Source organism: Cataglyphis hispanica, chromosome 10, assembly GCF_021464435.1.
Source record: "Cataglyphis hispanica isolate Lineage 1 chromosome 10, ULB_Chis1_1.0, whole genome shotgun sequence".
Classification (NCBI taxonomy): domain Eukaryota; kingdom Metazoa; phylum Arthropoda; class Insecta; order Hymenoptera; family Formicidae; genus Cataglyphis; species Cataglyphis hispanica.
Window position 1 is genome coordinate 4,468,254 of NC_065963.1, and position 24,798 is coordinate 4,493,051.

Here is a 24,798-nt window from a genome sequence, read left to right on the forward strand (position 1 = left end):
TTTGCTAGCTGCTAATTTTAGCGTTGAGAAAAGCAACATCGTACTCTCGCTATAATTATTCAGATTTATCTTGCTTGGATCGTGGTATGAAGTTGACTATGCCTGTGAATGTTACGACGATTCTTTCTTTGACACAGTCATTAATTCATTTTTTTTTTTAATATAACGCACGAGCGATGTAAATTGAATGCCTCGTCTCTCTTATTGTTAATAGCGTAGATAGATAATGTACATAATGATATCTTTTACTTTGGACACGGGCGTCACATACTCACACACATGATGTTTACACTTTTGTTGATGTTTATAATTTTGATAAATTTTAAAAGTTATTACTCGTTAGTAATAACGTAAAACACAATAACATGCAGTCGCACTATATGTTACATACATTAATCGCATAATGAATATTAGAATTTACATATATATGTAGTTTATGAGAGAGTACGAATTATAAATAATAATCTAAAAGAAATGAGTTTTCTCGAGTCTCATACTAATTAGAATAGCAAACATCGAGTTAGTAACTTAAAATTAATAATTAATAATTTGGATGCGCGAACCAAATATTATAGATTAACGTGTCAATTTTTTCGTTGTACAATTTTGCAAATAGCTTTATCTCAATCAACATATTTTATAGTGAGATATATCTTATATAAAATCTTCATTTACAAGGCTTACAAGAAAATATCGTATATCGACAATAATATCAATTTGTTGACAAGATACACGGCATTTGTAATGATGAGTAAATTCGTGATGAGTAAATTCGCGTTGACAAAGAGAACAAAAAAAAAATCAAAAAAAAAAAGAGAGAAAAAGAGATAGAATCCACACACGCATTTGCCTTGACCGATCGTGGCGTTGCTTGTTGCAGCGAGACGTCGCGGCGACGAGGAGACTGCGGGTGACGTCGGCGCCGGAAGCGAGGCGCACATCACGCCAGGCGACGAGGACGATGAGGATCACGAGGACCCGCGTATCATCGACGAAAAACTGCCGCAGGGGGGCCAAGAGAATCCGATACACGCGAGCACCGAATACGTGAACGGCCGTACGGACGTCAAAGAAGCCAAGAAGGACGAGAAGACGGACACGCCCGTTTAAAAAAAAGAAAGAAAGAAAGAAAGAAAAAAGAACAAAAAACAGAGAAGAGAAATTTTCTCTCTTCTCTCGCCTCGCTCTTTTCGTCCCTCTACCCTTTCCTTCGATACAGGAAAACCGAGCTGTCGCACTTGTTCATGCCACGTCGGACTCTTTAGTAGTAACGATCCAAGTTTCTCTCTGTGGTTTCCGTTTTTGTGAGCGCATGGACGTTTCCCGTTAAATATGATCGAAAGTGATTATCGTAAAGTGAGCGCGCGCGCGTGCACGATATACACTATTTATTTCTCATTTTCATTCGTAGTATAAGGTAAAATATTTTAATCCTCTCGTTTTTTTCATATTATAATCGCGAACTACGTGTGTACTAAGAGTATATATAAGGGTGTACGTAAACTCTAGAGAATTATATAAATTTCTGCAAAAAGCAACTTTGTCATGTAATTGACTTATTTGAATGTGATTCTCTGAAATGCCTAGTGTAATTGTATAACAATTGTGGAATAGAAGAGAAAGAAGGAATTAAAAGATATATATATATATATATGTATATATATATATATATATATATATATATATATACATACACATATATATATATATAAAAAGAAGAATATATTATATAAAATTAAAAGAGATATAAAATATGTGTGTACTCCATTGTATCACTGTATTAATAATTACTGGGTACTACATATAAAAGTAATTTGAGAACGAGAGGATTAAAAACAGCATACATCACTTATCTTGATAAATCTAAGTTATTAAAATCTAGATATATTTATTCTAGGAGCTAAAAACAGAAAAATTATTGAAATTATGAAATTTTTCGTAATATGATATTAGATAATTATAAAAATAATTAATTTTAAAATATCTTCCATTCACATATAACTTAAATTTTTTAATATTTTTTTCAAAGATTTTTTATTACATTTTATCAAACTTTATTTTTTTTAAAGAGTTGCTTTAATGATTCGTAAAAATTATTAAACTAAATATTATTTCAATTTGTATCTTAATTAAATAATTTCGATGATAAGAGTATCTATTAAGGATGTGAAACTTGCCTTTTAATATGTAAATTTCTTCGTAATTTACGTCGCGCATGTTTCGCTAAATATGTCACGCTTAACGAACATTTAAAAAATAAAGTCGCGAAAGTATATTGTAGCGATCATAAAATACGCGCGCGCCGAATCGATTGACAGCGAGAGAGTTGTTATCGAAATTTCCAGTCTGAGAACGAACTTCTATTTCAATTGCGCGTTGCTTTGTCATTTTCTTTGACGGCACTCAAATCTTCATGGCCTTCAAGTACGACCTTAGGTGTTCGCGTCGTGGAAGCTCGATTCTCGATCCATCGATATATTTGACTGTGACGCTCCGAATCTTTATCAATCGGCCAATGCGAAAATTGTTCAGTAGATCTGGTTCTTTCTTGATATGCATGTATAAATAGAATATTAAATCGCAAAAAGCTTATTAAAGCCGAAGTTATACAATTAGGAGAATTGATTTATTATGCTGAATTTTCTATATGTTTACGTATTTTTGTATTATTTTAATTTTATTCGCTTTAGAATTCGATTAGAATTTTCTAAGAACTATATTAATACAATTATTATTCTGATGACAGTACTAATTGTATATTTTTAAAATACTCGATATTTACATTACTTTTTTTAAGAAAGACAATGATCTGATATAAGGATATTAATTCTTTTTACGGATCTGTACCGATGTATCGAAATCTGAAATGATGATCGGGAGGATTTCACCGTGATTTACTCGCCATTGGACGCATGTGGTTTCTATGCCGAATTTTAGCGATGATTATAAAGTAGTTATGACAAATTTTGCGGGGGACGTACCCGAAGAGACGATAGGCATCCTCACGATAACCCGGACAAATCAAATTGTGCAGCCGAAACTTTTTATTAAAAACACACACATATACATACCCACCTACGAGAAGATGCGCGACGAGACTTTACTCATGTACGCGCTTATGTTTCTTGAAAGTTGCATATATTCGTTACGTGTGAGAAATAGCGCGTGCGTATTACCAAGGTAAGAAAACACATTCCATAAAATATTTCCCTTTAACACGCTAGAAATGTTTTTGTAAACGTGAATCATTATAAAAGATGTCTATTACACTGTGATCGTACATCTTTTTTGTTCTTTATGAGATATAAAATAGCGCGTTTCCAGCTGTTGGTTTTCGAGAATAGCCAAACTTCGATGAAAGTTTTTGTATCCGAATACATTTACTGCGCGATACGCACTCTCGTTTTAACCACACGAAATTTCTACTATATGTCACGCAATGAAAAGCTTTAGATTTTAATGTATTCTCTAGATACAAAACGAGCGTACAAGCGAACGATAGAAACGATCGCCAGGTATATTGAAAGAAAAAATTTTTATGAAATTTCGAAATCGAAAGTGCGATCGTGTCTTTAATATTATTAGGCAGGACTATTATTATCCCATGCCATTTGTACTGTAACATTTTTACGAATACTATAACATTCCAACGCGTGTTTTACTTAAATGCATTTTAATAAAGGAAGATCTTTTTATAAGTTATATATACACATAGTACAATAAGACCATTGCGTAAACATACGGAATGTTGCGTAAATTTTGAAACACGGATTGCAAAAAGTTACTTTTTTATTTTTCTGTATTTAAGAAATACATACTTAGAATCTATCAACTTTTTTCAAGATATATCAAAATTGTTATTTTGAAACATTCGTTCAAAATTTTATTTTGATTAAGCAGTCGAAAAATATTTGATTTAATTTCATTTTTTTGTTTTCCCGTGAGTTATTCAATTTATGAAACATCCTGTATATAATTAAAGCGATTAAACGTCTGCGACGATGTTTTATCTGTATTGAATACACGATTTTATAAGATATGTATCCACTTAGAGAGAATCTCATTTATGGAAAAAAAAAAATATATATATATATATATATATATATATATATCAATTATTGCGTTTTATAAAAGAACGATTTTATATATGAATTTTAGTGTAATATGCATTCGCACTTGACCGTGAATTGCACGATTGAATCAAGTATATTCGTCGAATCGAGATTTGATATATTCTTATGATATTAAATAAATTATACTATACGTCATTAGACAGTATTGTATGTCAATCGACAGAATTTGTTCATCATACTTTTTCATTCTAAATGTTTTTTTATTATATATGTATATGACTATTTATATTATAAGAGCGACACTTGCGATTATATATGCAATTTTTATACAAAAAAAAACACATTTCAATTTTAGTACATTAAATCTATTTTTTTTTCAACGACACGCTATTTATTGAATGGCGAATATAATTAATATGTTGAGCATATAAGGGCAACTGAATCATATCTAAGGAATGATACGAGTTTATAAGTACAATTTTAAAAATCAAATTTTAAAATTTTTGTTATTATCAAAAATGCAAAAGATATTTCATAGCGTGGATCATTTTCATTGTATAAAATTTGCGCTGTATACAATACATTAAATATATTTCGCACCCAACACATTCCTTACAGAATTATTGAAAGACTTGCATCAAGTATTTTAAAATGATAATTTTTCGATAGATTTTTAATCAGCGTTTTTTTGCAAAAATTTAGATTATTGTGCAATTATCCATAGTTTGGCATATTTTTTAAAGAATTCTGATAGATTAAGATCTTAAAATTTAAATTGCCAAAATCTTATTTTTTAATTAATTTTAAATCGATTTTATGTAATGGAGTTTTATTCTTGAAATCTTTCTTATTTATTAAGAAATGTTATGTACTAGTTAAAACAACACTTTTATGTAGTTTGATGCAGATCTTACATAGAAACATTCTATAGTCATTTACTCATACCGGATTTACCTTTTACAGCACATATTAATAATATTGTGAATGAAGACTCATTGAAAATCAACCTCGTAAATTCTTATCGTTGCCTTTGACAATAAGTGTTGTTTGTACTTTTTGTACACAGATGAATTTTTCTTAACTGATTTTCACAAAAATAATTCTAAAATACTTGCTTCATGCGCGCACATTATTCACACACACACACACACACACACACACACACATATATACAACAAATTTGAACGTAGGTCTCGTCGGCATCGCGTAAAAATCGGATAAGAACCAAAGGATGGATGTATGTACAATTCATCGACGATACGTTACCGAATTCGGCACGTACGATCCTTTACTGTTTTTCTGGACACATTCGTGTTTTTGTTTACAAGAAAAGGGCCATGCTGAGACCGACGAGATCATCGAGGTTTTTGTCGAAAAGTAGGGGAAGCGGACGTGAAGTGATTAAGTATTAAGCAAAATATGATAAAAAAATCAATCGCAATCCGAGCGAATTTCAATGAAGGAGAACGCCGATGCAACTCGTCGGTCAACGGTCGAATCTCTGCTGCGTGTTGTACATATTAAATATATATATATATAAATATAAAGATATATATATAAATATATAAATATATATAAAACGAGATCGCGAAGAAAACAGTATAACCAGATATATATTCTGCGTCGAGAGCACTTGCAAGTGTTCGTGAATGTTGATTGAGTGAGTGACTCACTTATTCGCTTGCACTCCAATTGCTGAATCGACCAATCGTTATTCCTGAATTTTTTTTAGGTTGAAAGATATTATCGAGTGGAGAGAAAATATGTGAAGTTTACTTAAAGCAAGTTGATAAAACTTTGATAAATGGATGAAAAAAAAAAAATAATGAAGTGTGCGATAAAGGCGTGTAATAAAAAAGCGCAATTAAATATCTAAGTATTTTAGAAATTAGAACAATCAATGCCATCTTTTTATATGTTGTTACAGCTTACATATTCAAACACGGACAATCTTTTTTTTTAAGATTCATAAAATTAGATGTAAAAATTTCTTCCGTTATTTTGCCAACTCTCTTTCTAGAATTATCGGAAGCAAAAAGAAAAAATGTCATGTATAAAAGGACTGATATCGATTGTTCTATTTTCGAGATATACGCTGATATAAGCGTGGCTAAAAAATTGCCAATTGAAAACTCTAATTGTGAAGCTGGCACGTTGTTTGCGCTGTCACAGAGAGACCATCTCGCATTTTCAATCCGAATATCGAACATCTATTAGTATACATAATATATATAGAAAGAGTATATATACATATATATGTGTGTGTGTTTAATTTATATATACATTATATATGTATAATATATATCATGCTAATAAATATTATGTGTACTATATGCCAGAGTATGTTAATATATGTAATAGAGAGAGCCTAACACAGGGAAAAGGGGAAATCGCGCGTTTACCTAAAGAAAAGAAAAAAAGAAAATATGCGGTATCCTCTGCATATTCTTGCACATCGCGATTTTATTGTAGCGAGTGCGAGAGCAGCATTAAGGCGATCCGAATTTTTTATATACATAAGAAATAATATATGTATATATATATATATATATATATATATATACATATATACATATATGTGTTACATATATATACATATATATATGATCACATCTGATTTTTAAATGTTTCACAATATTCTATGAGAGAGATTACCGTTTCTGAAAGAAAACGACACAAAGAGAGAACTGACTAAAATGCATAAACGTTTCAATTTTCTGTCTTACAATTAGACTAGGTATATACATGAGATTCTCGCAGAGCTATTCTCGGAAAGTAAAATGTACGATTAAACGACCATCAAGATTCGCTTTTGAATATTTATCGGAGATATTTACTAACCGAAAATTACTCTTAGCAGATAAAATTATCATAAGCATATAGTAACAGCAAATACAATCGGAAAATAATATCGGATTTTAAATTGACACTTAATATGTTTTAAAAGTGATGCAATATAGAATTCTACGGATAAATTGCTTATCGTTTCTATTGTTTCCATCGTTTTTAAAAATTTTTTTCGAGTCTCAAAAGAAAATAATAGCCAAAATTATTAATGGAACATTTACCATATTTCTTGTATAGATCAGAAAGTATTTATTTCGTTAATTTCGTTGAGATTTTTTTCTGCAATTTTAGTTCATCAATTTTAAAAGTAACCGCTGTTATTATACTTAAAGCCATTGTAATACTAAATATTTCAATTTATCTTACGAGACTAAGCTGATTCGAATAAGTCCAGAGATATATAGCAAGAACAACGTTAAAGATCACTGCCAAAATATAAATTGATACATAGGATTTTTTTCGGTCTTATTTACAAAATGCCATAAGAGAATACCATGTACATCCTTTATCTTAATCTGTAAGTTATACTACTAACGTCTTTCTATTTAATAAGAGAAAAGACGATTACCGTAAGAGATCTGCGCTTTCTTAAATAATATCGGTGTTTACAAAGTACGTGACAAGTATCGTCGTAAACTGCAATTTATATTGATTTATTTTATTGCGCTGTTTATATGAATTATTACAGTCGAGCGAGATCATTAAACACGATTCCTCGTTGTCACCTATTACAAGATTTAAAAAAAAAAAGAGACAAAAAATTAGATATATACGGATGCATTTACGTACAAAACCTGCCTATATCTATACATTTTAATACATGTTTATTGATATTGATGCAGCTATTACGTAATTGATTTTTATATAATTAGTTAATTGTAATGTAATTATACTTGTAACGTTTATGACTTAAAATCTCGATGATCATGCTGCGAGGATATTATATATATATATATATATATATATATATATATATATATATATATATAAATACATGGACGTGTGAAAATATACAGATGTGTACGCACGTTCGATCGCATTATCGTTATTCCCGTATCAATTAAAGATTGAATGAACATTTGTAAAACTCGTAATATATTAACGAAAAGATAACATACGTTATTAAGGAGCATGATCGTTGGCCATATACAATGGGGTATATTATATATATATATTATATATGATATAGATATATTTATGTTAATATAAGTCTCTATAGAATAAGATAATGATGCAATGGCGGTGTCGATTCACCGGATCACGAGATATATATTATAAATACCTGCAATTGGTGTTTTCTCTCTCTCTCTTTTTCTCTCCCTTTAAAACATTTTTAGAAACCACTTAAGTACTGCGTGAAAAATCGCGGTTAAGTTACCGAAAAATTGCACTTGCGCGATATCATTATCTCGCCATTTTCGATTGAGGGCCCAATCAAAACGGCGCCGTTGGCGATCAATTAATACACTCCGGAGATCGCTAAACATCTAAATTAAGAAAGCATAAAAAAACGACGCTATATATGACCGCGATTAAAGTGAAACAGCCACGCCGCAAGCGCGCGAAAACGCGATGACATTTTGTATCTCTACTTGTAGATACAATGCGATAGGCGAAAAATAAATTTAAGAATTCAAATAAAATTAATATATAGAGAGCTGTATGTATAATTAATTATAAGTTCATTCGTCGCTATGATATTATACTTAGGTATCGTATGATTTTTGAAATAAAACATTTGTTTTAAATATACAGATAAATGTTGAGAAGTGTATCACGTCCTACCATTAAATTACATTTACGATATTGGGCATTTTTTTACATCGTTTGATGAAATTTTTATCGTTACATTGATGGAGATAGAATGCAGTCTCCTAAATACAGAAATTAGAATATCATGAAAATTAATTCTTAAGTCGCCATATTAATCGCGACTATTTTTTTCTAACGATCTGTATCTTTCACTCGGTGAATGTGAAAAAGAAAAGCTGTGCATTAGTATCCATAATATTATTGAGAGATATTTTAACATAAAACATATGCGATTGAACTAGAAATGAATGGTGCCATAGAATAGATTGACATCATAGGTCAAAGTTTATTGATAAAATATGTGTTGTTGGCACATTGACACTTAATTTGCAAGATATGATAATTGAGTACATGCATTTTAAATATGATATTGTTTCAAATATAAGATTTCCAAATTACGTATCCATTATAAAGAAAATAACAGAAAAATTTCTTTCCTTTACCGATATCTCTTCAGTCAATAAATACTCGAGAGAATTTTATTAATGTTATAATAAAAAATATTGTTTTATGTCAAATGAAATAAACAATATAATCTTGGACTACTTCAATAAGTTGGAATACATTATGACTTAAGAAATGTTGATGAGAAATATTGACTTCAAAAGTATATTTTCAATTAAAAATATTCATAGAAATTTTTAATAAATTCTAAAATAGATAGAGAAAAAACTTATAATGCTTTCACTATCATTTTAGTCATTAATTTTTGCATTTTTGAAAATAGGTAGGCTCGTCAGATATATTAATTATGTTTTTAACTTTTTATTAGAAAACAGTTTTATTATAAAATAGCGAAACATTGCCAAATTTAAGCCAAACTTTCCTTATTAATTTCAGGTCGTTCGTCCACTAGGAATCTTGGGGAATCGTGAGTACACTAAAAAACAAATATACGATTATTATTAAATACAACTCACATTTTATCGCACTCTTGCTTATAATATTCACACTTGCACCATAGCGTCATGACTAATATCTCCTTTGTCGTAGTTGGCTTTAATTTAATTTAAATCGTGTGACGCAATTTAGAGACAAATAGTAGATCTTTTTGTCACTTTTCCGTCACTCGATGATTGTCGTAGACTTTTGCCAAGCATGCACATTTTCAGAGACTTCGCGGATCCTGCGACGAGCGTTAGTCTTCTTCGCCTCGGGAAATCGAAAACTGCGGCCGATGTCGTTAGAAAAAGGCAAGCAGCAGCTTTTTTATCTTATTCGTTCGCAATGTCGGATGTGTCCGTCGACGTGCTCGCTTTTATTACTTGTCGGGACAGAGAAATTGGATTAAATTGCGCGGAAAGCTAACGGCCAACAGAGTATTGTTCATCTGTTTTCTGCACAATTTGATCAAATTGGGAACTTGGCCTCATCTCATGGTATTTTTATAAAAATCTTATACAATCTTAGACAATAAATTAACATCTACAGCTTGTATTGACTCACAATTTTATGAATTCAACAAAGAAATATATAAAGATTAATTCACATTTCATTTAAATTATCGAGATTGTAAGAATCAAGCATTTTTTTCTTGATATAATTTAAAATGTTGAACGGAAATCTGTTCGTGTGTAGCTCAATGTAATTTTGACTATTATATACTAGATAAAAGTGGCCTAAACACAGTTATCAAATAAGATAAATCTTGAATAAATAGGCTTCAAGTTAGCGCTAAATGTCATTGCGTCAATCTCGTGTTATGTTTACGTGATCTTTATGCATATCTTCATGATAAACAAATTAAATTCGAATATCAATGATTACTTGATTACCTCGTTCTACATTGCATCTTTTTTGCATTTTTTTTTTTTTGTTATGACAATTTGTATTTTTACTTAATGTAATAATAGAATAATTAAAATAGAATTTTGTTCCTATATTGTTCGCATGCAAAGAAAAGCGGATTTGTGTAATTTCGAGCATTATCTGCAGGGATTCGCGATATTCATTTCGCAATATTTATTTGCAACAAGGAAAATTAAAAACAATTGTGACTTGAGTCGTAATATATAATTGCAGAACTAGCGTCATATCTTTTTTCAAAGTTCCCGGTTTGCTAGTCAACACGAGTAAAAAAATATGCAGCTTAGTTGCTCATATATAGAATTTAATCGCTGCTTATACGAATTACTTCTTCAGACAATCGCATTTATTTCTTATATGCGCAATAAACGCGCGTACTTATATCTTGCTTATATCTTATATGATATTTCTCTTTAATAATTTAACTAGCCAAAATAGAGTGCTTTGTTCAGTTTATATGTACGCTTCATCTATAATACTATTTCATCGTAATTTGTATGTACGTAATGTATTAATCGCAATGCTTATTTTATAATATTTGAAAGCAAGATTTCTAAATAACTAAATGTATTATGCTGAAATAATTAATATTGTAGTAATTAATATTTAATTTATAATATTTTCTGGGTAATCAAACGTATACATTATTTATGATATAGAGAATAACGTAAACTCTATTATCATTTAGAATTCAGCATATTGCGCAAGATTTTATAAAAATCTTGGTCAATATAGTTCTTACTGCGTGATCTGACATTTATGCATAACTCATGCTGCAAAATATTTGCTGCAGTTTCACATAAATTAACGAAAACAAAAAAATTATTTATTGTAATTGATTTTGTTCATTATGCTTTTTTTAATGATTAATTATCGTTTCAATTATGGGTTGATTGATATTTATATTCCGTACGTGTATATTAAAGAGAGGCAAGTATAATAAATGAATATAATAAACGAAGAATAGATAAGATTTAAATAGCATTTAGAAATAGCATTTAATTTAATATCGCGCTTGACGTAAAAACATAAGTTAACGTCACGTTTTTTTATACATATTGTACGTGTGTAATCATAAATTCTTTTTGAACGACATTATTATTAACTTATTATTTGTTAACTTTCGTTGTTCATTAAATTAGAAAAATCAAACAGATCAAGCGGAACAAGCGTACGTATATATGCGCGCAGAGATTGATCAAAAAATAACAGATACATATACATTGGGAATGGAAAACAACAGACACATATATTGGGAATAATAATAACAAGCCTATTAAATTGTCATTCGGTCACATTGAAAAATTAATACCATAAACACTGCATTCTATAGCTTAACATTTCGCAATTCTCATAAAATCAATATCACTTGATCAAATATCGATGAGATGTGTCGTATAGAAATAGTCTATTTTTTTTTTTTTTATTAGAAGCGACACAGAAAGTGCCGGCAGATATTCTCGATCGGAAGTAGACGGAGCGTCGTCCCGAGGACAACGGAAACCAAGGATTAATCTGTCTAGACTCTTTGGACGTAACAAGGATAAAGTGTCGGGCACCGATACGGACACCATGAAGACCGTCGTCACCATTGATGACGAGAAGGTAAATTCCACTGGTTTTTGCTATATGAGATATGAGCATCATTATCCTTTTTTTTATCACTACTATCTTTTTTTTAAGTAGATTCGAATATATTTATTGCCAATAACGAACTTATAATTAAATTAGTCGTTTTGAAATCGATAATATAATTATGATAACGTTATAATACGTTGAAAAAAATTATACTTTTTTTAAATATCATCAAGTTATTATTATTGATAAGCAATAAGTTAATTATACTTATAGCACAAACCGTAAAATTTCACTGAGAAGAACCAATTAGTGGTAAGATTTTTCGGTGAAATCTTACGCATATATTCAGTGAAATATAAGGCAGAGGAACAAAGTATGTTGTTCCTGAAAATCGGTAAAACATTTATTTATCTTTGGAGAAATATTATCACTACGTTAATTAGTGATATTTTTATTAATTCAGTGTAAATTCAAAGTCTCTTGAAATACGTCACTTGAAATTATACATTAGTGATTCATAATTTTCTCATATCTGAAACAAAAAATATAATTATAAATGTAAAATTCAACCGTATTATATATCTTAGAATTTAAAATATAAAAAAGTAACAGGTATTAAATCTCTTACGTGACAGGATTTATTTTTATGGCACAATAATTTTTTTTATAATGTGCAGTCATTAAAATGGTAATAAAGTTTTTTGAGATTTTTTATTGGTTTTCATATCTATATCTGAAAAAAACACGATGTAACTTTAGATCGCTGAGCCAGTTGCACCGGAAAGCAGAACGAATCCTGCGACGGGTGAGGGTGGAATAGTTTATGCAGAGCTGGATCTTACACAACAAGGTACCACATCCCGACGGCTCAACGAGGATAAAACGGAATACGCCGAGATCTTGTACACGAAACCGGAAACGGAGGAAACACCCGACAAATAATTGCATCTCGAAAGCGATTAATATACCTACAAACGATCGCGCGTTCTCCATCATTCGAGAGTTACATTTCTTATAAAAACGGCAATTTCTTCCGCGTAAAAACCGATGCGATTTTATTACAAGTAAACGAAAAACGAAATGGACATATAATTTGAAACAAATTAAGGCGATAAACAATTTGTTTCAAGGCGTTATTTTTATCTCGTTATTGATTTTTCGTCGCGTTATCACGATCATTTTCGAAACTGAACGAAAATGGACGCAATCACGTTCCTCAATCAAATTTATGTATCGATTTATGCGTCCGTACGTGTGATAATTGTTGTATGGTAGATAATATTCAGATAAGATAATGGTCCGATAATGTTATGTTACGATCGCACGGTGTTCCGATCTCTGTCCTTCAACGTACGTGTTACGCAGCTGGTGATTATTGAATTTGGGAGCAAGGAGAGACACGACGGCTTCTTGCCGAATACGGGAAAAATATGCGTTGCGATGCACAAATTACTCTATAAATTTAAAACATCTCAAATGGTATGTGCAAGCGGCCTAGTTATTTCTCATTTGTATTCGACGAGAATTCAGAAATTTCTTTAATGAGAATTTTGTGGAAAATATGATCTTAATAACCATCATGTTGCCGGACAAACTTTTTTGTTCAGTTAAAAAGATTTTATTTAAAATTTTTGTATGTAAGCTATACTAATTTGCATATTTTTTAGATCACTTTCAATGAGAATATATATCTTTTCTTTCTCTATAATTTCTTTTTCCTTATGATATATATGTATATGACTATTGCGACATTATGCTAAACATTGCGTTAAACGTACTTAAGAATTAATGTTAATGTTGTTATTGTCCATTTAAATAATACATAAGCGTAATAATAATAATAATTAGTATCATGCAAGTCATACGCTTAAAAGTTGTTTGGATGATTTTAATTTGGATAATTAATCATGAAAAGAAAAATATTATGAAAAGACGAATATTATCGTAAGAATAGCTATAACAAATGAAAAAAATTAATGCATAAAGCATTCAAGTGATACAAATAACAGAATCACAGAAATGATTTTTAAGCGCTAGGCTATTGTTTTTGTATATTATAAAATTCAATATGCTTAAAAATTATATATTTAAGACTATATGTATACGGTATGTATATCTCATTATAGAAGAATACGAGATAAACGTTTACTAATAATAATATGTAAAGATTAATCTAACTAGAATCTGCGTAATAATTGCATAATTTTTAAGTAATTATTAGGTGTGGTATCACATTTTAAAATATAAGGCTTAACTTACGGTAAATTGATCATTTAATAGCGGTGCAAACTTGTTAGACATAAGTCGATTAATAATTTGATTGTTTTGATTATATTCGTAAAGAAATTGCGATTATATCGATTCAAACATTTTCCGCCGTCCAATACTAATAAATTTAGTTACTTTTTTGTACACATTTATTTTGATAAATAATTAAATAAAAATAATATATGAATTGATTAACTTTAATATTCATTAAACCTGTATCTTTGGCTAAAACATGATACACGCACAGACATTTGCGTCATCAATATAGTAATTTGAATATATGAAACCGACATATTTGTTATTATATATTTGTTTTTTTTTTATTATTAGTTATTTAAGTTTTTTTATTTGATCAAAACAATTTGAAGTTTTAAATTTTAATTCTGAAAAAAATATAATAAATAAACTTTTAAAATTATATTATATACTTTTTGTCAAAAATTATCTGGAAATTATTGGTAAAAAAGTGACATACAATATACAGAGATCTTTTAAAAATGGAAAGTATAATAAATTTCCGTATAAAAAAATTTATCTTTTTTAGTCTCGGATTTATATAATTTATTTGAATAAATCCCTGATATATATACATCCTTGAGAATTGTTCAATAACATTCATACGTATCAATTATTAATTATACATATACGTATTACGTAATATTAAATAATTGTTACAAATGGCGTATGTTATATGTTGATTTATGTAGATGTAGAATGTAATACGCATCTAATGGAAAGCTAATAATTTCGCAATTATTGAAAATGTTCTCGATTTTTTTTTTTTGTAAGGTCATTAAGAATTTCTTGGCATTAGAGTGTTTCTTATGAGATAAAACAGGAATGTCAATAGATTTCTAAGCACATCAATAGAATTATGAAGTACTATATTGTAATCACATAAAATTGTTATTTTGCTCTCTATAGTTACGTCAGAATTTCACGGAAAAACATTTAATATCTACCTACGCTCATAATCGACCTCTAGAAGAATCACGTCTCTGTAAATTTCCAACAATTACTCATGTTCAGTTTCAATTTCCGTATCGATTGTCGCTTTGCTTAATTCACTATATGTTTCTGGGATATCCTCGGCTTCATCTTTCACTTGAGCAGCACTGATTGAAGAATAAACAGAGTTCTTATTTTTCAACAGACCATGGCGATAACTCTTGTAAATATCCCGAGACATTTCTGCAACATATTCATTGAAATCTATGCGGCTTTGTTTACGAATGAAATCACGATCACTCAGGTTGCATTCGAGTGTCTCTATTCCAGGTGGAGGAACATCGCTGACGAAATCCATCGGTCTCGGATAATTACAACACGCGGTAATTAATTCCGTGACAGAAATTTGCGAATGATGCGGCTGGTATAGCTCAGTCGCGGAACCGACGCAATCCGCCGAATCACGTTTCATTTTGATAGAATCCACGAATGGCTTGGGTCGTTTCGGAGGACGCATTTGGCCGAGATTCAAACGCCATTTGGTGCTCACGAACATGTTATTCACATTTTCAGGATTCAACGCAAGTCGCGTGTGATATCGCAGCTGGGAATCCTCCGGTCGGGAACCTCCGATTACATTATCGGCGAGATGTCGATATCGCAGATAAGAATCCACATCTGGTACCGTAACCGCTCCGGGAAGAGACGTACCGGGATCTTCGATTTTTCCTGGATCTTTCCGTAACGATCTCGATAAGATCTTCCTTCTAGAGGGGTATAGCCCGGGATCTACATCAAAGTCTTCCTGATCGAACGTGAGTCTTACAGGCGTAATACGAACGCTGAGTCGTTGATTGGTATTGAATATCTTCGTGATTGCGTATATCAATACGTTCACGTTTTTGCAGCGTAAAACGTAGATCGCATTACGATCCCTCGCGAATAATGGGGGACCGATCCAGCAAGGATCGGCGATGTAATAAGCGTCCTTGGCAACTAACACGGCCAGGGTGATCTCGTTACATTCGATGATGACATTGCGTGCCTCCTCGAAGGCTAATTTCAACGCGCCGGTTAATGTCAATCTGTCTCGATCGCCATATAGAATTCCGCATACGTTTGTGCCGAAATGCACGGTCCATAAATGTGGGAATACCTTGAGGGTAGTTCGCAAACCGAACCTGTTTCCAGACTCGAAGCACTTTCGCGCTGCGCTTTTCAGACTCTCTGTATAATAGGAATCGCCGCAGATCACGGCTGAATCTAGGATGGCGGGGCCCCATCTAGAGGGATGACAAAGATGTTGCATGGCCAGGATGACCACGCATATGGCGACACGATTTTTCCCTGCCCGTTCTCCGAAACGGCAATCGTAAGCGCCGATTGTGCCCCAAACAGAATAAATCAAATTAGTAATTTCAATCGCATAATTATTCCAAAATCGCCGATCAAATTCCGGACCAGATCCATCGCCGTTTCTTGCTTTCCTACGCGCTCGCATGATTGAATGCGTGAAATTCCAGTGATAATCGAGATAGATCCACATCGGGTCTTCCTGGAACTTTTCGTACGGTAATGTGTCGATGGAGATCACGTGAATTCTATGAAGATAGAATCCGGTCGTGCCTTCGAATTGATTGAGACACATGTGCTTTGTCATTTGACACACAGAGGAGAAGATGCACAGACAGGCGTTGCCGTTGGCGAAAGTTTTTTTGCCTTCCATATCGCATTGATATGGATCGAGATAATAATAACAATTGGTCGATCTCGAGTACCAAAAGCCGTAGCAGCAGTTAGTGAAATGCAATATGCCACTTGTGTGCATTTTGAAGTGACGTTTCAAATGTCTTTTCACCTAAAGCGAAATATAAAATAAATCTTAAAAATATTAGAATGGTTTATTAAAATATTTTTGTATAAGACTGAAAAAAATTTTAAATGTAAAAAATAATAAAACTAAATAAATAGAGATAACACTATTATAATAAAGTATATATATATAAGTATATATATAAAAAAAGCTATGATAATTAAGAAAGATATACATTTTTTTGATCAATATAAAGATGTACAGTAAAGGAAAACAGAAAAAGATATAAAAAAGAAAATAACGATAGAAAAATATTTGACAAACTTCTTAAAGAAAAAATATATTTTAAAAATAAAAAAATATATAATAAAAAACATATATATAATTAAATATAAAAAGAAAAGAAATAAATTTTCCAATCATGTTACAAATAGAGATAAAAAAAGAATGATTTCTTTTTCTCTCTCTCTCTCTCTCTCTCTCTCTTGTATCTTTGCTCACTTGAACGTAAAAATCGTTTTTGCTGATCTGAGAATTCGTTAACGTGACCAGCGGCGATGCACAATCTCGAAAGTCAAACAACCTGTTCATTAGCGGGACATTTCGCAATATATGTTCCGCATGAAATTTCGGCTCAGCGAATCGTCTGTACAAACTCTCCGCCACTTCGAGAATCCTGTCGATCATGCTCGGAAGCGGAGACTGAACGATGTCCCGCTTAATTACGACGGCCAACAACGCGACGAAATAGCAACGTTTTGTTCGCGGCTCTAACAAGCTATTTCGATCACGCAAAGCCACTGTTCCGAGTATAAAGATTGGTTTCGGAGCCGGTTCGATTGATCTGAAGATCGCTTCAAAGTCGTGAGATTCCGGTGACTTCTTCCGATGAATTTCCGCCAAGGATGTCGTTGATGCCATCGGCTCGTGAAGACCGCGGATGTCGCTGCAATCCGGTGCCATTTTACGCGCGTAGGATATCGTGATCGCTCTCACGGCGAATCCCATTTCCTGTGGCGCATCGATTATCTTGACAATTAATTTGAGAAACTCGCTTATGCAGCTGGACGTGATCATCCTCAAACACTTCGTTCCCGTGACCGCCCACCAAGCAAAATAATTTTTGCCGCATTTCGTGATGCCCACATGAGCGTGGCGACAGACGACTATTGCTCCGGTGTAGATTTTTGTCTCAAATATTCTCTCCATAGTCATCGCAAGGTTCCATCCTTCCGTAGCATACAGCTTTCCGTAGTGCAGCGGCGCGAATACCACGCGAAACGCGTAATTGGCTATCTCGAATTCTGGCAACAAACCATCAGTCATGTCACTCACCGAAGTATCTTCGCTCGCTAACACGCTATCAAGGGCATAATCTACGCTGGCCTCGAGCAAACCGTCGACGGTGCGCTCCGACCAGGACGCGGGATCGTGGATCAACGACCATGCCATGATGCAGAGATCAATGGGAATTGTGAGGGACATATAGTTTCGAAATATCCGCACGGATGGTTTCGTTCGTTCTATCGTCGTTTCCTCGCGATCGTCGTCTCGTTTTTTCTCTTTGAATGGCATCAGAGCAGGCGTTGTAATGTCGTCCTCCAGAACGATTGCTTCAAGCATCGAAGCTTCATGATATCGCATTGGTGCAAAACCGGGAATTATGGTGTCACGATCGGGATCCAACTCCGGATCCGAAGTGACCCACTCTGCTAACTCTATCAGAGATATCTCCGATGGCGGCGTCGCCACAGCTCGCTTTTCCTCACATCTGGCCGGCTCTTCAACGGTTGGTTTCTCGCGATGTTCGATGTCTTTTTTTCGTTTTTGTTTGCGTTTCTTCTTTTCCATGTGAGCGATGCACACGACATAGAGACGGAAAGGTTTTGTAACAGTCTCGCCGGCGTTTTCTTTAATTCTGTCGAGCATGGACTTTAAATCACGGAATCTTAAAAGGCAGCAGTAACCCTCTACACTAGCGCGTCCCGTCTCATCGCAAGGATAAGGATCGAAGAGATAATATCTACCTTCCGCCGTCCAAAATGCGTAGGCACAATTTGTCAATACCAATATACCGGTTTGATTCTTTTCTAAGAATTTCTCTACGCTCGTATCAAGATCGTTGGTTATTGAAGTCTCAGGATCGATGCAAATGATCTCTTTCAAAATCATGTTAAAATTCGAATCAAGAATGTTCACGTTATAAAATGTCCTAAATTCCTTATATCGCAATCTGCCCACTCCTTGATCGATTTTATCAGTGAGGAGAATCAATTCATCCAGAATGCTTCCACAAAAACGATCTGTATCCAGCACAATTTTTGCCAAAATGCACAATATAGCCGCGATGTAACATGGCTTATAATAAGAAGATTCAATTCGCTCACGATCCACTAAACTTGATTTGCCTTGTATTACTTCCACGTTTTCATCTTCCATAAACTTGAAATAAAATTTGTGATAATAAATTGCGTGCTAAAAAATTTGTTTATCAAGTTTCTAATTATGCTAAAGAAAAAACGAATATTAATTACTTAAAAGAACTCTAATCAACGCATAATATAATTGCATTGTGACCTTAATACATAAAGATCAAATTATATATATATATATATATATATATATATATATATATATATATATATTAGGATATTTTTAATATATCCCCTCGTGTTATATAATAATATATAATAAAATTACTTTAAAGCCAACAACTTCAGACGATGATTGGTTTACTTTGTTATCTTTCACGTTAATTCTCGTCTTTTTTTTGTTGTTCATCTTTTTATTATTATTTTTCTCTTCTGGTGACTAAATATAGAAAAATTTTTATTAAATAATAATTTCTATAAATTAAAGAATATTGGATAGTTAGACAAGCTTTTTCGTAATCATATAAAAAACATACAAAAATACATGTTGACTCATAAAAAATATAAAAGGATGCCAATTATTGATAATATAATTATATATTTAAAAATTTCACATCTAATCTAATATTTGATATTTAAGTTATTTTATTAATTATTTAACTAACTTAAAATATTATGTTTTAAACAATCTAAATTTCTTTTTTATAGTATTACATGCAATATGTTGGTGTTAGTTTAATTAAATAAATTTATTCATTAAATCAATTTCAATCTTTTTTATTTCGATTTTATTGAATAATAGTCAGATAATAGAAACATTATAAAAAATGGATAAAAATTATATTAGAGAAGATAAAAAATTGAAACCATAGAAATATATAGAATATACTCACCTGTAAATCAGGATTAAAATTAGGAAATATCAATTTGAATATAAGCTTTTCATTATCGCACAGTTTTCTTTTGATCATAAATCTTTTTTTGTCAGCATTCGATACGCTCTTTTTATATTGCTCATCGGGACATGCCAATTGCTTTAATAAAATTTGTTTATTAAAACTTGGAGTTTTAATTATTGGTCCGAGCGGTATCAATTCTGATTTCGCACCACAAAATACTGTTCTTAATTTTGTTAACGCCACATCTTCCTTCTTCTTCTCTAGCTTCTCTCGTTCGAGACATTTTTCATCAAGTGCATTATCGACGTCCTCCTTTTGGATGTAACTTTCGTCAATTGCTCTAAGAGGCATTATACGAATCGGCGGTAATCTTGAATACAAGTACTTGCCAAAAGATAGCTTGATCATTTTAGAAGGTTTCATGTCTTGAGGCAACGATATGATCGCAACTGATGCAGGTGCCATATCGACAGGGAAATCATCTTTTTTCTTGACTTCTAGTCTAGAATCGATCGAAAATCTCGATACGAGAGAGGGAATCGATCTGTTTGCCCGTTTCGCTTCCAGCAAAATGTAAAGTGTTTTTCGCGGCGGCATCACGTACGGCGGTGGATGATCGTACTTTATTTTCTCCATTATCACCTCTTCGTGCAGGCCGAGCTCTTCTTCGATCGGTTCTTGGATTTTTACCGTAGAGGTCAGAAGTGCCAGATTTAGACGATAAGGTGCATCAGGCTGTGCGATTTCCTCGATTTCGAGCAAGGGATCTGTAAGAGGTTTCTTCAATTCTTCCTCTTCCCTTTCCTCTTCTTCCTCTTCTTCTGCCTCTTCTTCCTCTTCTTCTATCTCCTCTTCTTCTTCTTCTTCTTCTTCTTCTTCTTCTTCTTCTTCTTCTTCTTCTTCTTCTTCTTCTTCTTCTTCTACAGGTTTTTCTACTTCTTCAATATCTAGTTTGATTTCTTCAAGTTTCAATAGATCTTCATCTGTGATTGGTAGAAATTTTGTACGAAACTTATCGATCGTTTGTTCGTCCGGGATCATAATTTCCACGGGTGAAATATATTTTTCTGGTTGTATTGTGTCCAGGTTTACGAAATGAAGCGAGAATAATGGATCGTTGTATTCCAAAACACCGTGAAGAAGATCGATCAACTCATTAAGACTGTCTGTTACAACAAAGGAGGCTGGATGATCCCGAAGGCGCCATCCCTCCCAGTCGCTGCCATAAGGATTAAATAAAAATAATTTTCCATCTTCTTTCCAGATAGGGTACATCAATCTCTTGTTTTCCAATATTACTTCAGGATATCGATCGAAATAACGCTCGAGTGCCTCTGCGAGATTTGCCAACGGATTCGCGTCACCATCGATAACGTTTGCCTTCGTCTTGAAAATAACATCGTACTCAGCTAGTTTTAATCTGGGCGGTAAGAAAGAAATGTCCAAATGACTCGGAGCACGTGTTACTTTCCGAATGACTTCTTCCTCCTCCTCTTCTTCCTCTTCTTCTTCCTCTTCTTCTTCCTCTTCTTCTTCCTCTTCTTCTTCCACTTCTTCTAACTCTTCTTTCACTCCTACAGCTTCTTTTATCTCCGGTCGGCCTTGTTCGATCCACGTTATGACTTGCTCGTAAGCTTTGTTGCTAACGTCGACGATTTGATCCACGTCTATATTTCGCCAGCGAGTCGGATCTTTCAATTTTCTGTACGCCAAAGCAGTCAAAGCGGTTATTAATCCTTGCCTGCCACGTGATTGCGGACGGAAACTTTCGTTGAGACAATTTTTGGTACCGCAAAGTAGCAGACGATGAACATTTATCATTTTATATCCCGTAATAAATTTTAGCAAAGGTTTTTTTTGTATTTCTTTGATTATTTTGACTTCTTCTTCTTCTTCGTCTTCTTCTTCTTCTTCTTCTTCTTCTGCTTTCTTTATTTCTTTGTCTTCTTCTTCTCCTGTTGCTTCTATAGTCTCTTTTTTTTCCTCTTCTTTCTCCTCTTCTTCCTCTTCCTCTTCAACATCTTCTTCTTCAACTTTCTTTTTTTCCTCTTGCGCGAGTATCAAAATTATTGGTTCGTCATCCGCAATTGTATATAGGTCCACGTTTTGCATATTTTCCGGAAATTGATTAGACATTTCTATGAATTTAGACGCATCCGGTCGTACGCGAGGCGTTGTATCAATCACCTTTTCTATCCTATCCGTAACTGCCGGTGGTGATGGAGCCTGCGGTCTACGGTTCGTACCTTTCTCTCGATAAATTACTCTCTCGAGTGGTCCGTCTGGCGCTACTCCAGTTTTCACATACAGCACTGTTACTCCATGTATCAGAAAAGGATCCTTATCCTTATTACCGGTATTCTCCAGTACTGTCTCTACTATCTCGTTTATAGTGCTGTTCATGGTAACGCAAGCAGCACCTTTGAATGTATCACCCGTCGCGTATTCTTTCTTATCTTGATAGATCCTGAAGCCTTCATCATCGCACTCGAACGGATCGAGAAAATAGTATGCATCGCCCTCTTTCCAGATCGCGTAGAAGATCTTCTTGATTTCGAGTATCCCAATCTCCCGCGTCTCGAAGAACTGGTGGATACCGCTATCAATAGTGATCTTGTCTTTCTGCGTGGGATCCGGTATCACATTCGCGTCTACCTTTACCTTAGCGGAGTACACTCCGAGAATAACGTCGCTCATCAGGTCCTCCAATCGGAGCTCAAAATCGTCGTCAAGCTTTCTTTCAAGGATCCTAGCTAGATCAACTAGATAGATATTGGATTGATTGATAATCAAGTTGAGCAAAGCGGTCGTCCATTTATTTGCGTTAATTAGTCGCGAGTATATCAGAGCCGCCACGGCTATAATCAGGTGACCTTTGTCTTGCAGAGCTTTCGGTATAGCTGGATGCGTGAGATGATAAGATCCTTGCACCACAGCTCGATTCTTCTGGCGAATTTTGTAACCGCTCGGTCTCTTCTGCAGCTTCCTGTATGTCTTCTCGACTTCCGCGGGATCATCCGAAGAGATCGGTTCAATTGCAACGACAGTTACGGCGTAGATCACAAAAGGTTCATTTCGCACGTTACTCTTTTCGAGGATAATGAATAGTACCCCTATCAGATCCTTCACGAGAAACAGTTTGGCCGAACCGCTGACTTGATCGGCAACCGGTTCACCATCATCTCGTCGCGCTTGACTATCAAATATATAGTAATATTTCGAGTCTTGCCATATCGCTATGTTGAGTACCGGTGATGTCAGAATCCCAGCATCGTGTTTCTCGAAAAACAATTCCAACGCTTTTGCCAAATGAAGCTCCGTTGGATCGCGCGAACGAAATTTTCCAGCATAAGCCGGATCTTCGATTACGATTGTTATATCGAACTTTTTCTGAATGAGAAGATTTCTCTTCAAGTCGAGAATAGTCATTGTCCGACGATCGCTGGTGTTCACATTCTTGTAGGACTCGCAGTAAAAAGTGTCGCCATCCTCGATGATCTGATCGATCACCGCCTCGTTCCAATTGCGTGGTTTGTGAATCGCAGTCGTGGCAAAAGCTGCAATCGCTATAGCGCCACCCTGTTATTAGAGCTGCGAAATGAGAAGCTACAAAAGGCAATATTTAATAATATATTTAAAATAAACTATTTTAATTATATATAACTATTTTATTAATTTAATTAATTAATTTATGTTTAAAAATGCATTTAGAGAATTAGTGTAAAAGAATTCTGCAAATAAAACACAATTCGAAAGCTACTACTTTAATGTAGAAAAACAAAAAGATACTTTTAAAATAATCTTCATCAAGAATCTTACGAAAATCATGATTACCTGATAACCTCTGGATAACGGCGAGAATTGCGGCATATTTAGATGAGTTACGCCAGAACGAATGCCATATTTGACGCAAAGAGGTAATTCCGGTGTAATTTCAGTAAGGGAGTAAGTATCATGCGGTAAATCAAAAATATCATTCAAGTTACGATATTCTTCTTCCAATTCTTCATCAAATTCATCGCTGCTCGGCACGTTATCCTCGGCCATTTCAATATCTTTTGTGATTTCTCCGATAGCATTGATAGTTTCGGTTGAAACTATCTTATCGCATTCGGCAAGCTTTTTCATCTTTTCCCTGAATAATTGTGTCTTTCTATTTTCTAGATCGAGAGCTGCCTTTTCCTCATTCGGATCCATTTTTTATGTTATATATTTTTTAATGATAAATCTTTAAGGAAAATTATTATTTGGACATTTTTAATCGTTTAATAACACTTTTATTTAACGAGAAAAAAGTTTTAAATAATCATATTAGGAGATAACCTAACATGGTAAAGCCACGAGATACACAAAATAAATATGCTAAATTGGTCATAATCAAC

General features: G+C 33.3%; 2 protein-coding genes across 4 annotated transcripts in view; one reads left to right on the forward strand and one right to left on the reverse strand.

Annotated features, from left to right (window-relative positions):
- LOC126852545 (fasciclin-3) overlaps positions 1 to 14,575 on the forward strand; it is a 280,034-nt gene extending 265,459 nt beyond the window's left edge. The window contains exons 8-11 of one of the 3 annotated variants that reach the window (XM_050597452.1): positions 9,573 to 9,603; positions 9,845 to 9,925; positions 11,969 to 12,143; positions 12,876 to 14,575. In XM_050597452.1, the coding sequence (XP_050453409.1) occupies positions 9,573 to 9,603; positions 9,845 to 9,925; positions 11,969 to 12,143; positions 12,876 to 13,058 (470 nt within the window). In that variant the 3' untranslated portion in view covers positions 13,059 to 14,575. Of the gene's footprint in view, positions 1 to 880; positions 8,681 to 9,572; positions 9,604 to 9,844; positions 9,926 to 11,968; positions 12,144 to 12,875 lie in introns of those variants that run through there. The other 2 variants (XM_050597453.1, XM_050597454.1) reach the window with 2 other exon arrangements.
- A 603-nt stretch (positions 14,576 to 15,178) lies between these two features.
- On the reverse strand, positions 15,179 to 24,535 carry LOC126852487 (uncharacterized). The gene is made up of 4 exons (XM_050597323.1): positions 24,251 to 24,535; positions 20,411 to 23,995; positions 17,647 to 19,587; positions 15,179 to 17,190 (listed from the first exon to the last, which is right to left on the reverse strand). The coding sequence occupies exons 1-4, from the start codon at positions 24,461 to 24,463 to the stop codon at positions 15,400 to 15,402; spliced, it is 7,530 nt and encodes a 2,509-aa protein (XP_050453280.1). The 5' UTR covers positions 24,464 to 24,535; the 3' UTR covers positions 15,179 to 15,399.
- Positions 24,536 to 24,798: the final 263 nt, after the last annotated feature.

Coding starts and splice junctions, on each gene's coding strand:
- LOC126852487 (XM_050597323.1), bottom strand. CDS start 24,463: ATGGCCGAGGATAACGTGCCGAGCAGCGATGAATTTGATGAAGAATTG. Junction 19,588..20,410: donor ATTTTAATCCTGATTTACAG/GTGAGTATATTC, acceptor TTTTATTTCAAG/TTTATGGAAGATGAAAACGT. Junction 17,191..17,646: donor AAAACGATTTTTACGTTCAA/GTGAGCAAAGAT, acceptor ATTTCGCTTTAG/GTGAAAAGACATTTGAAACG.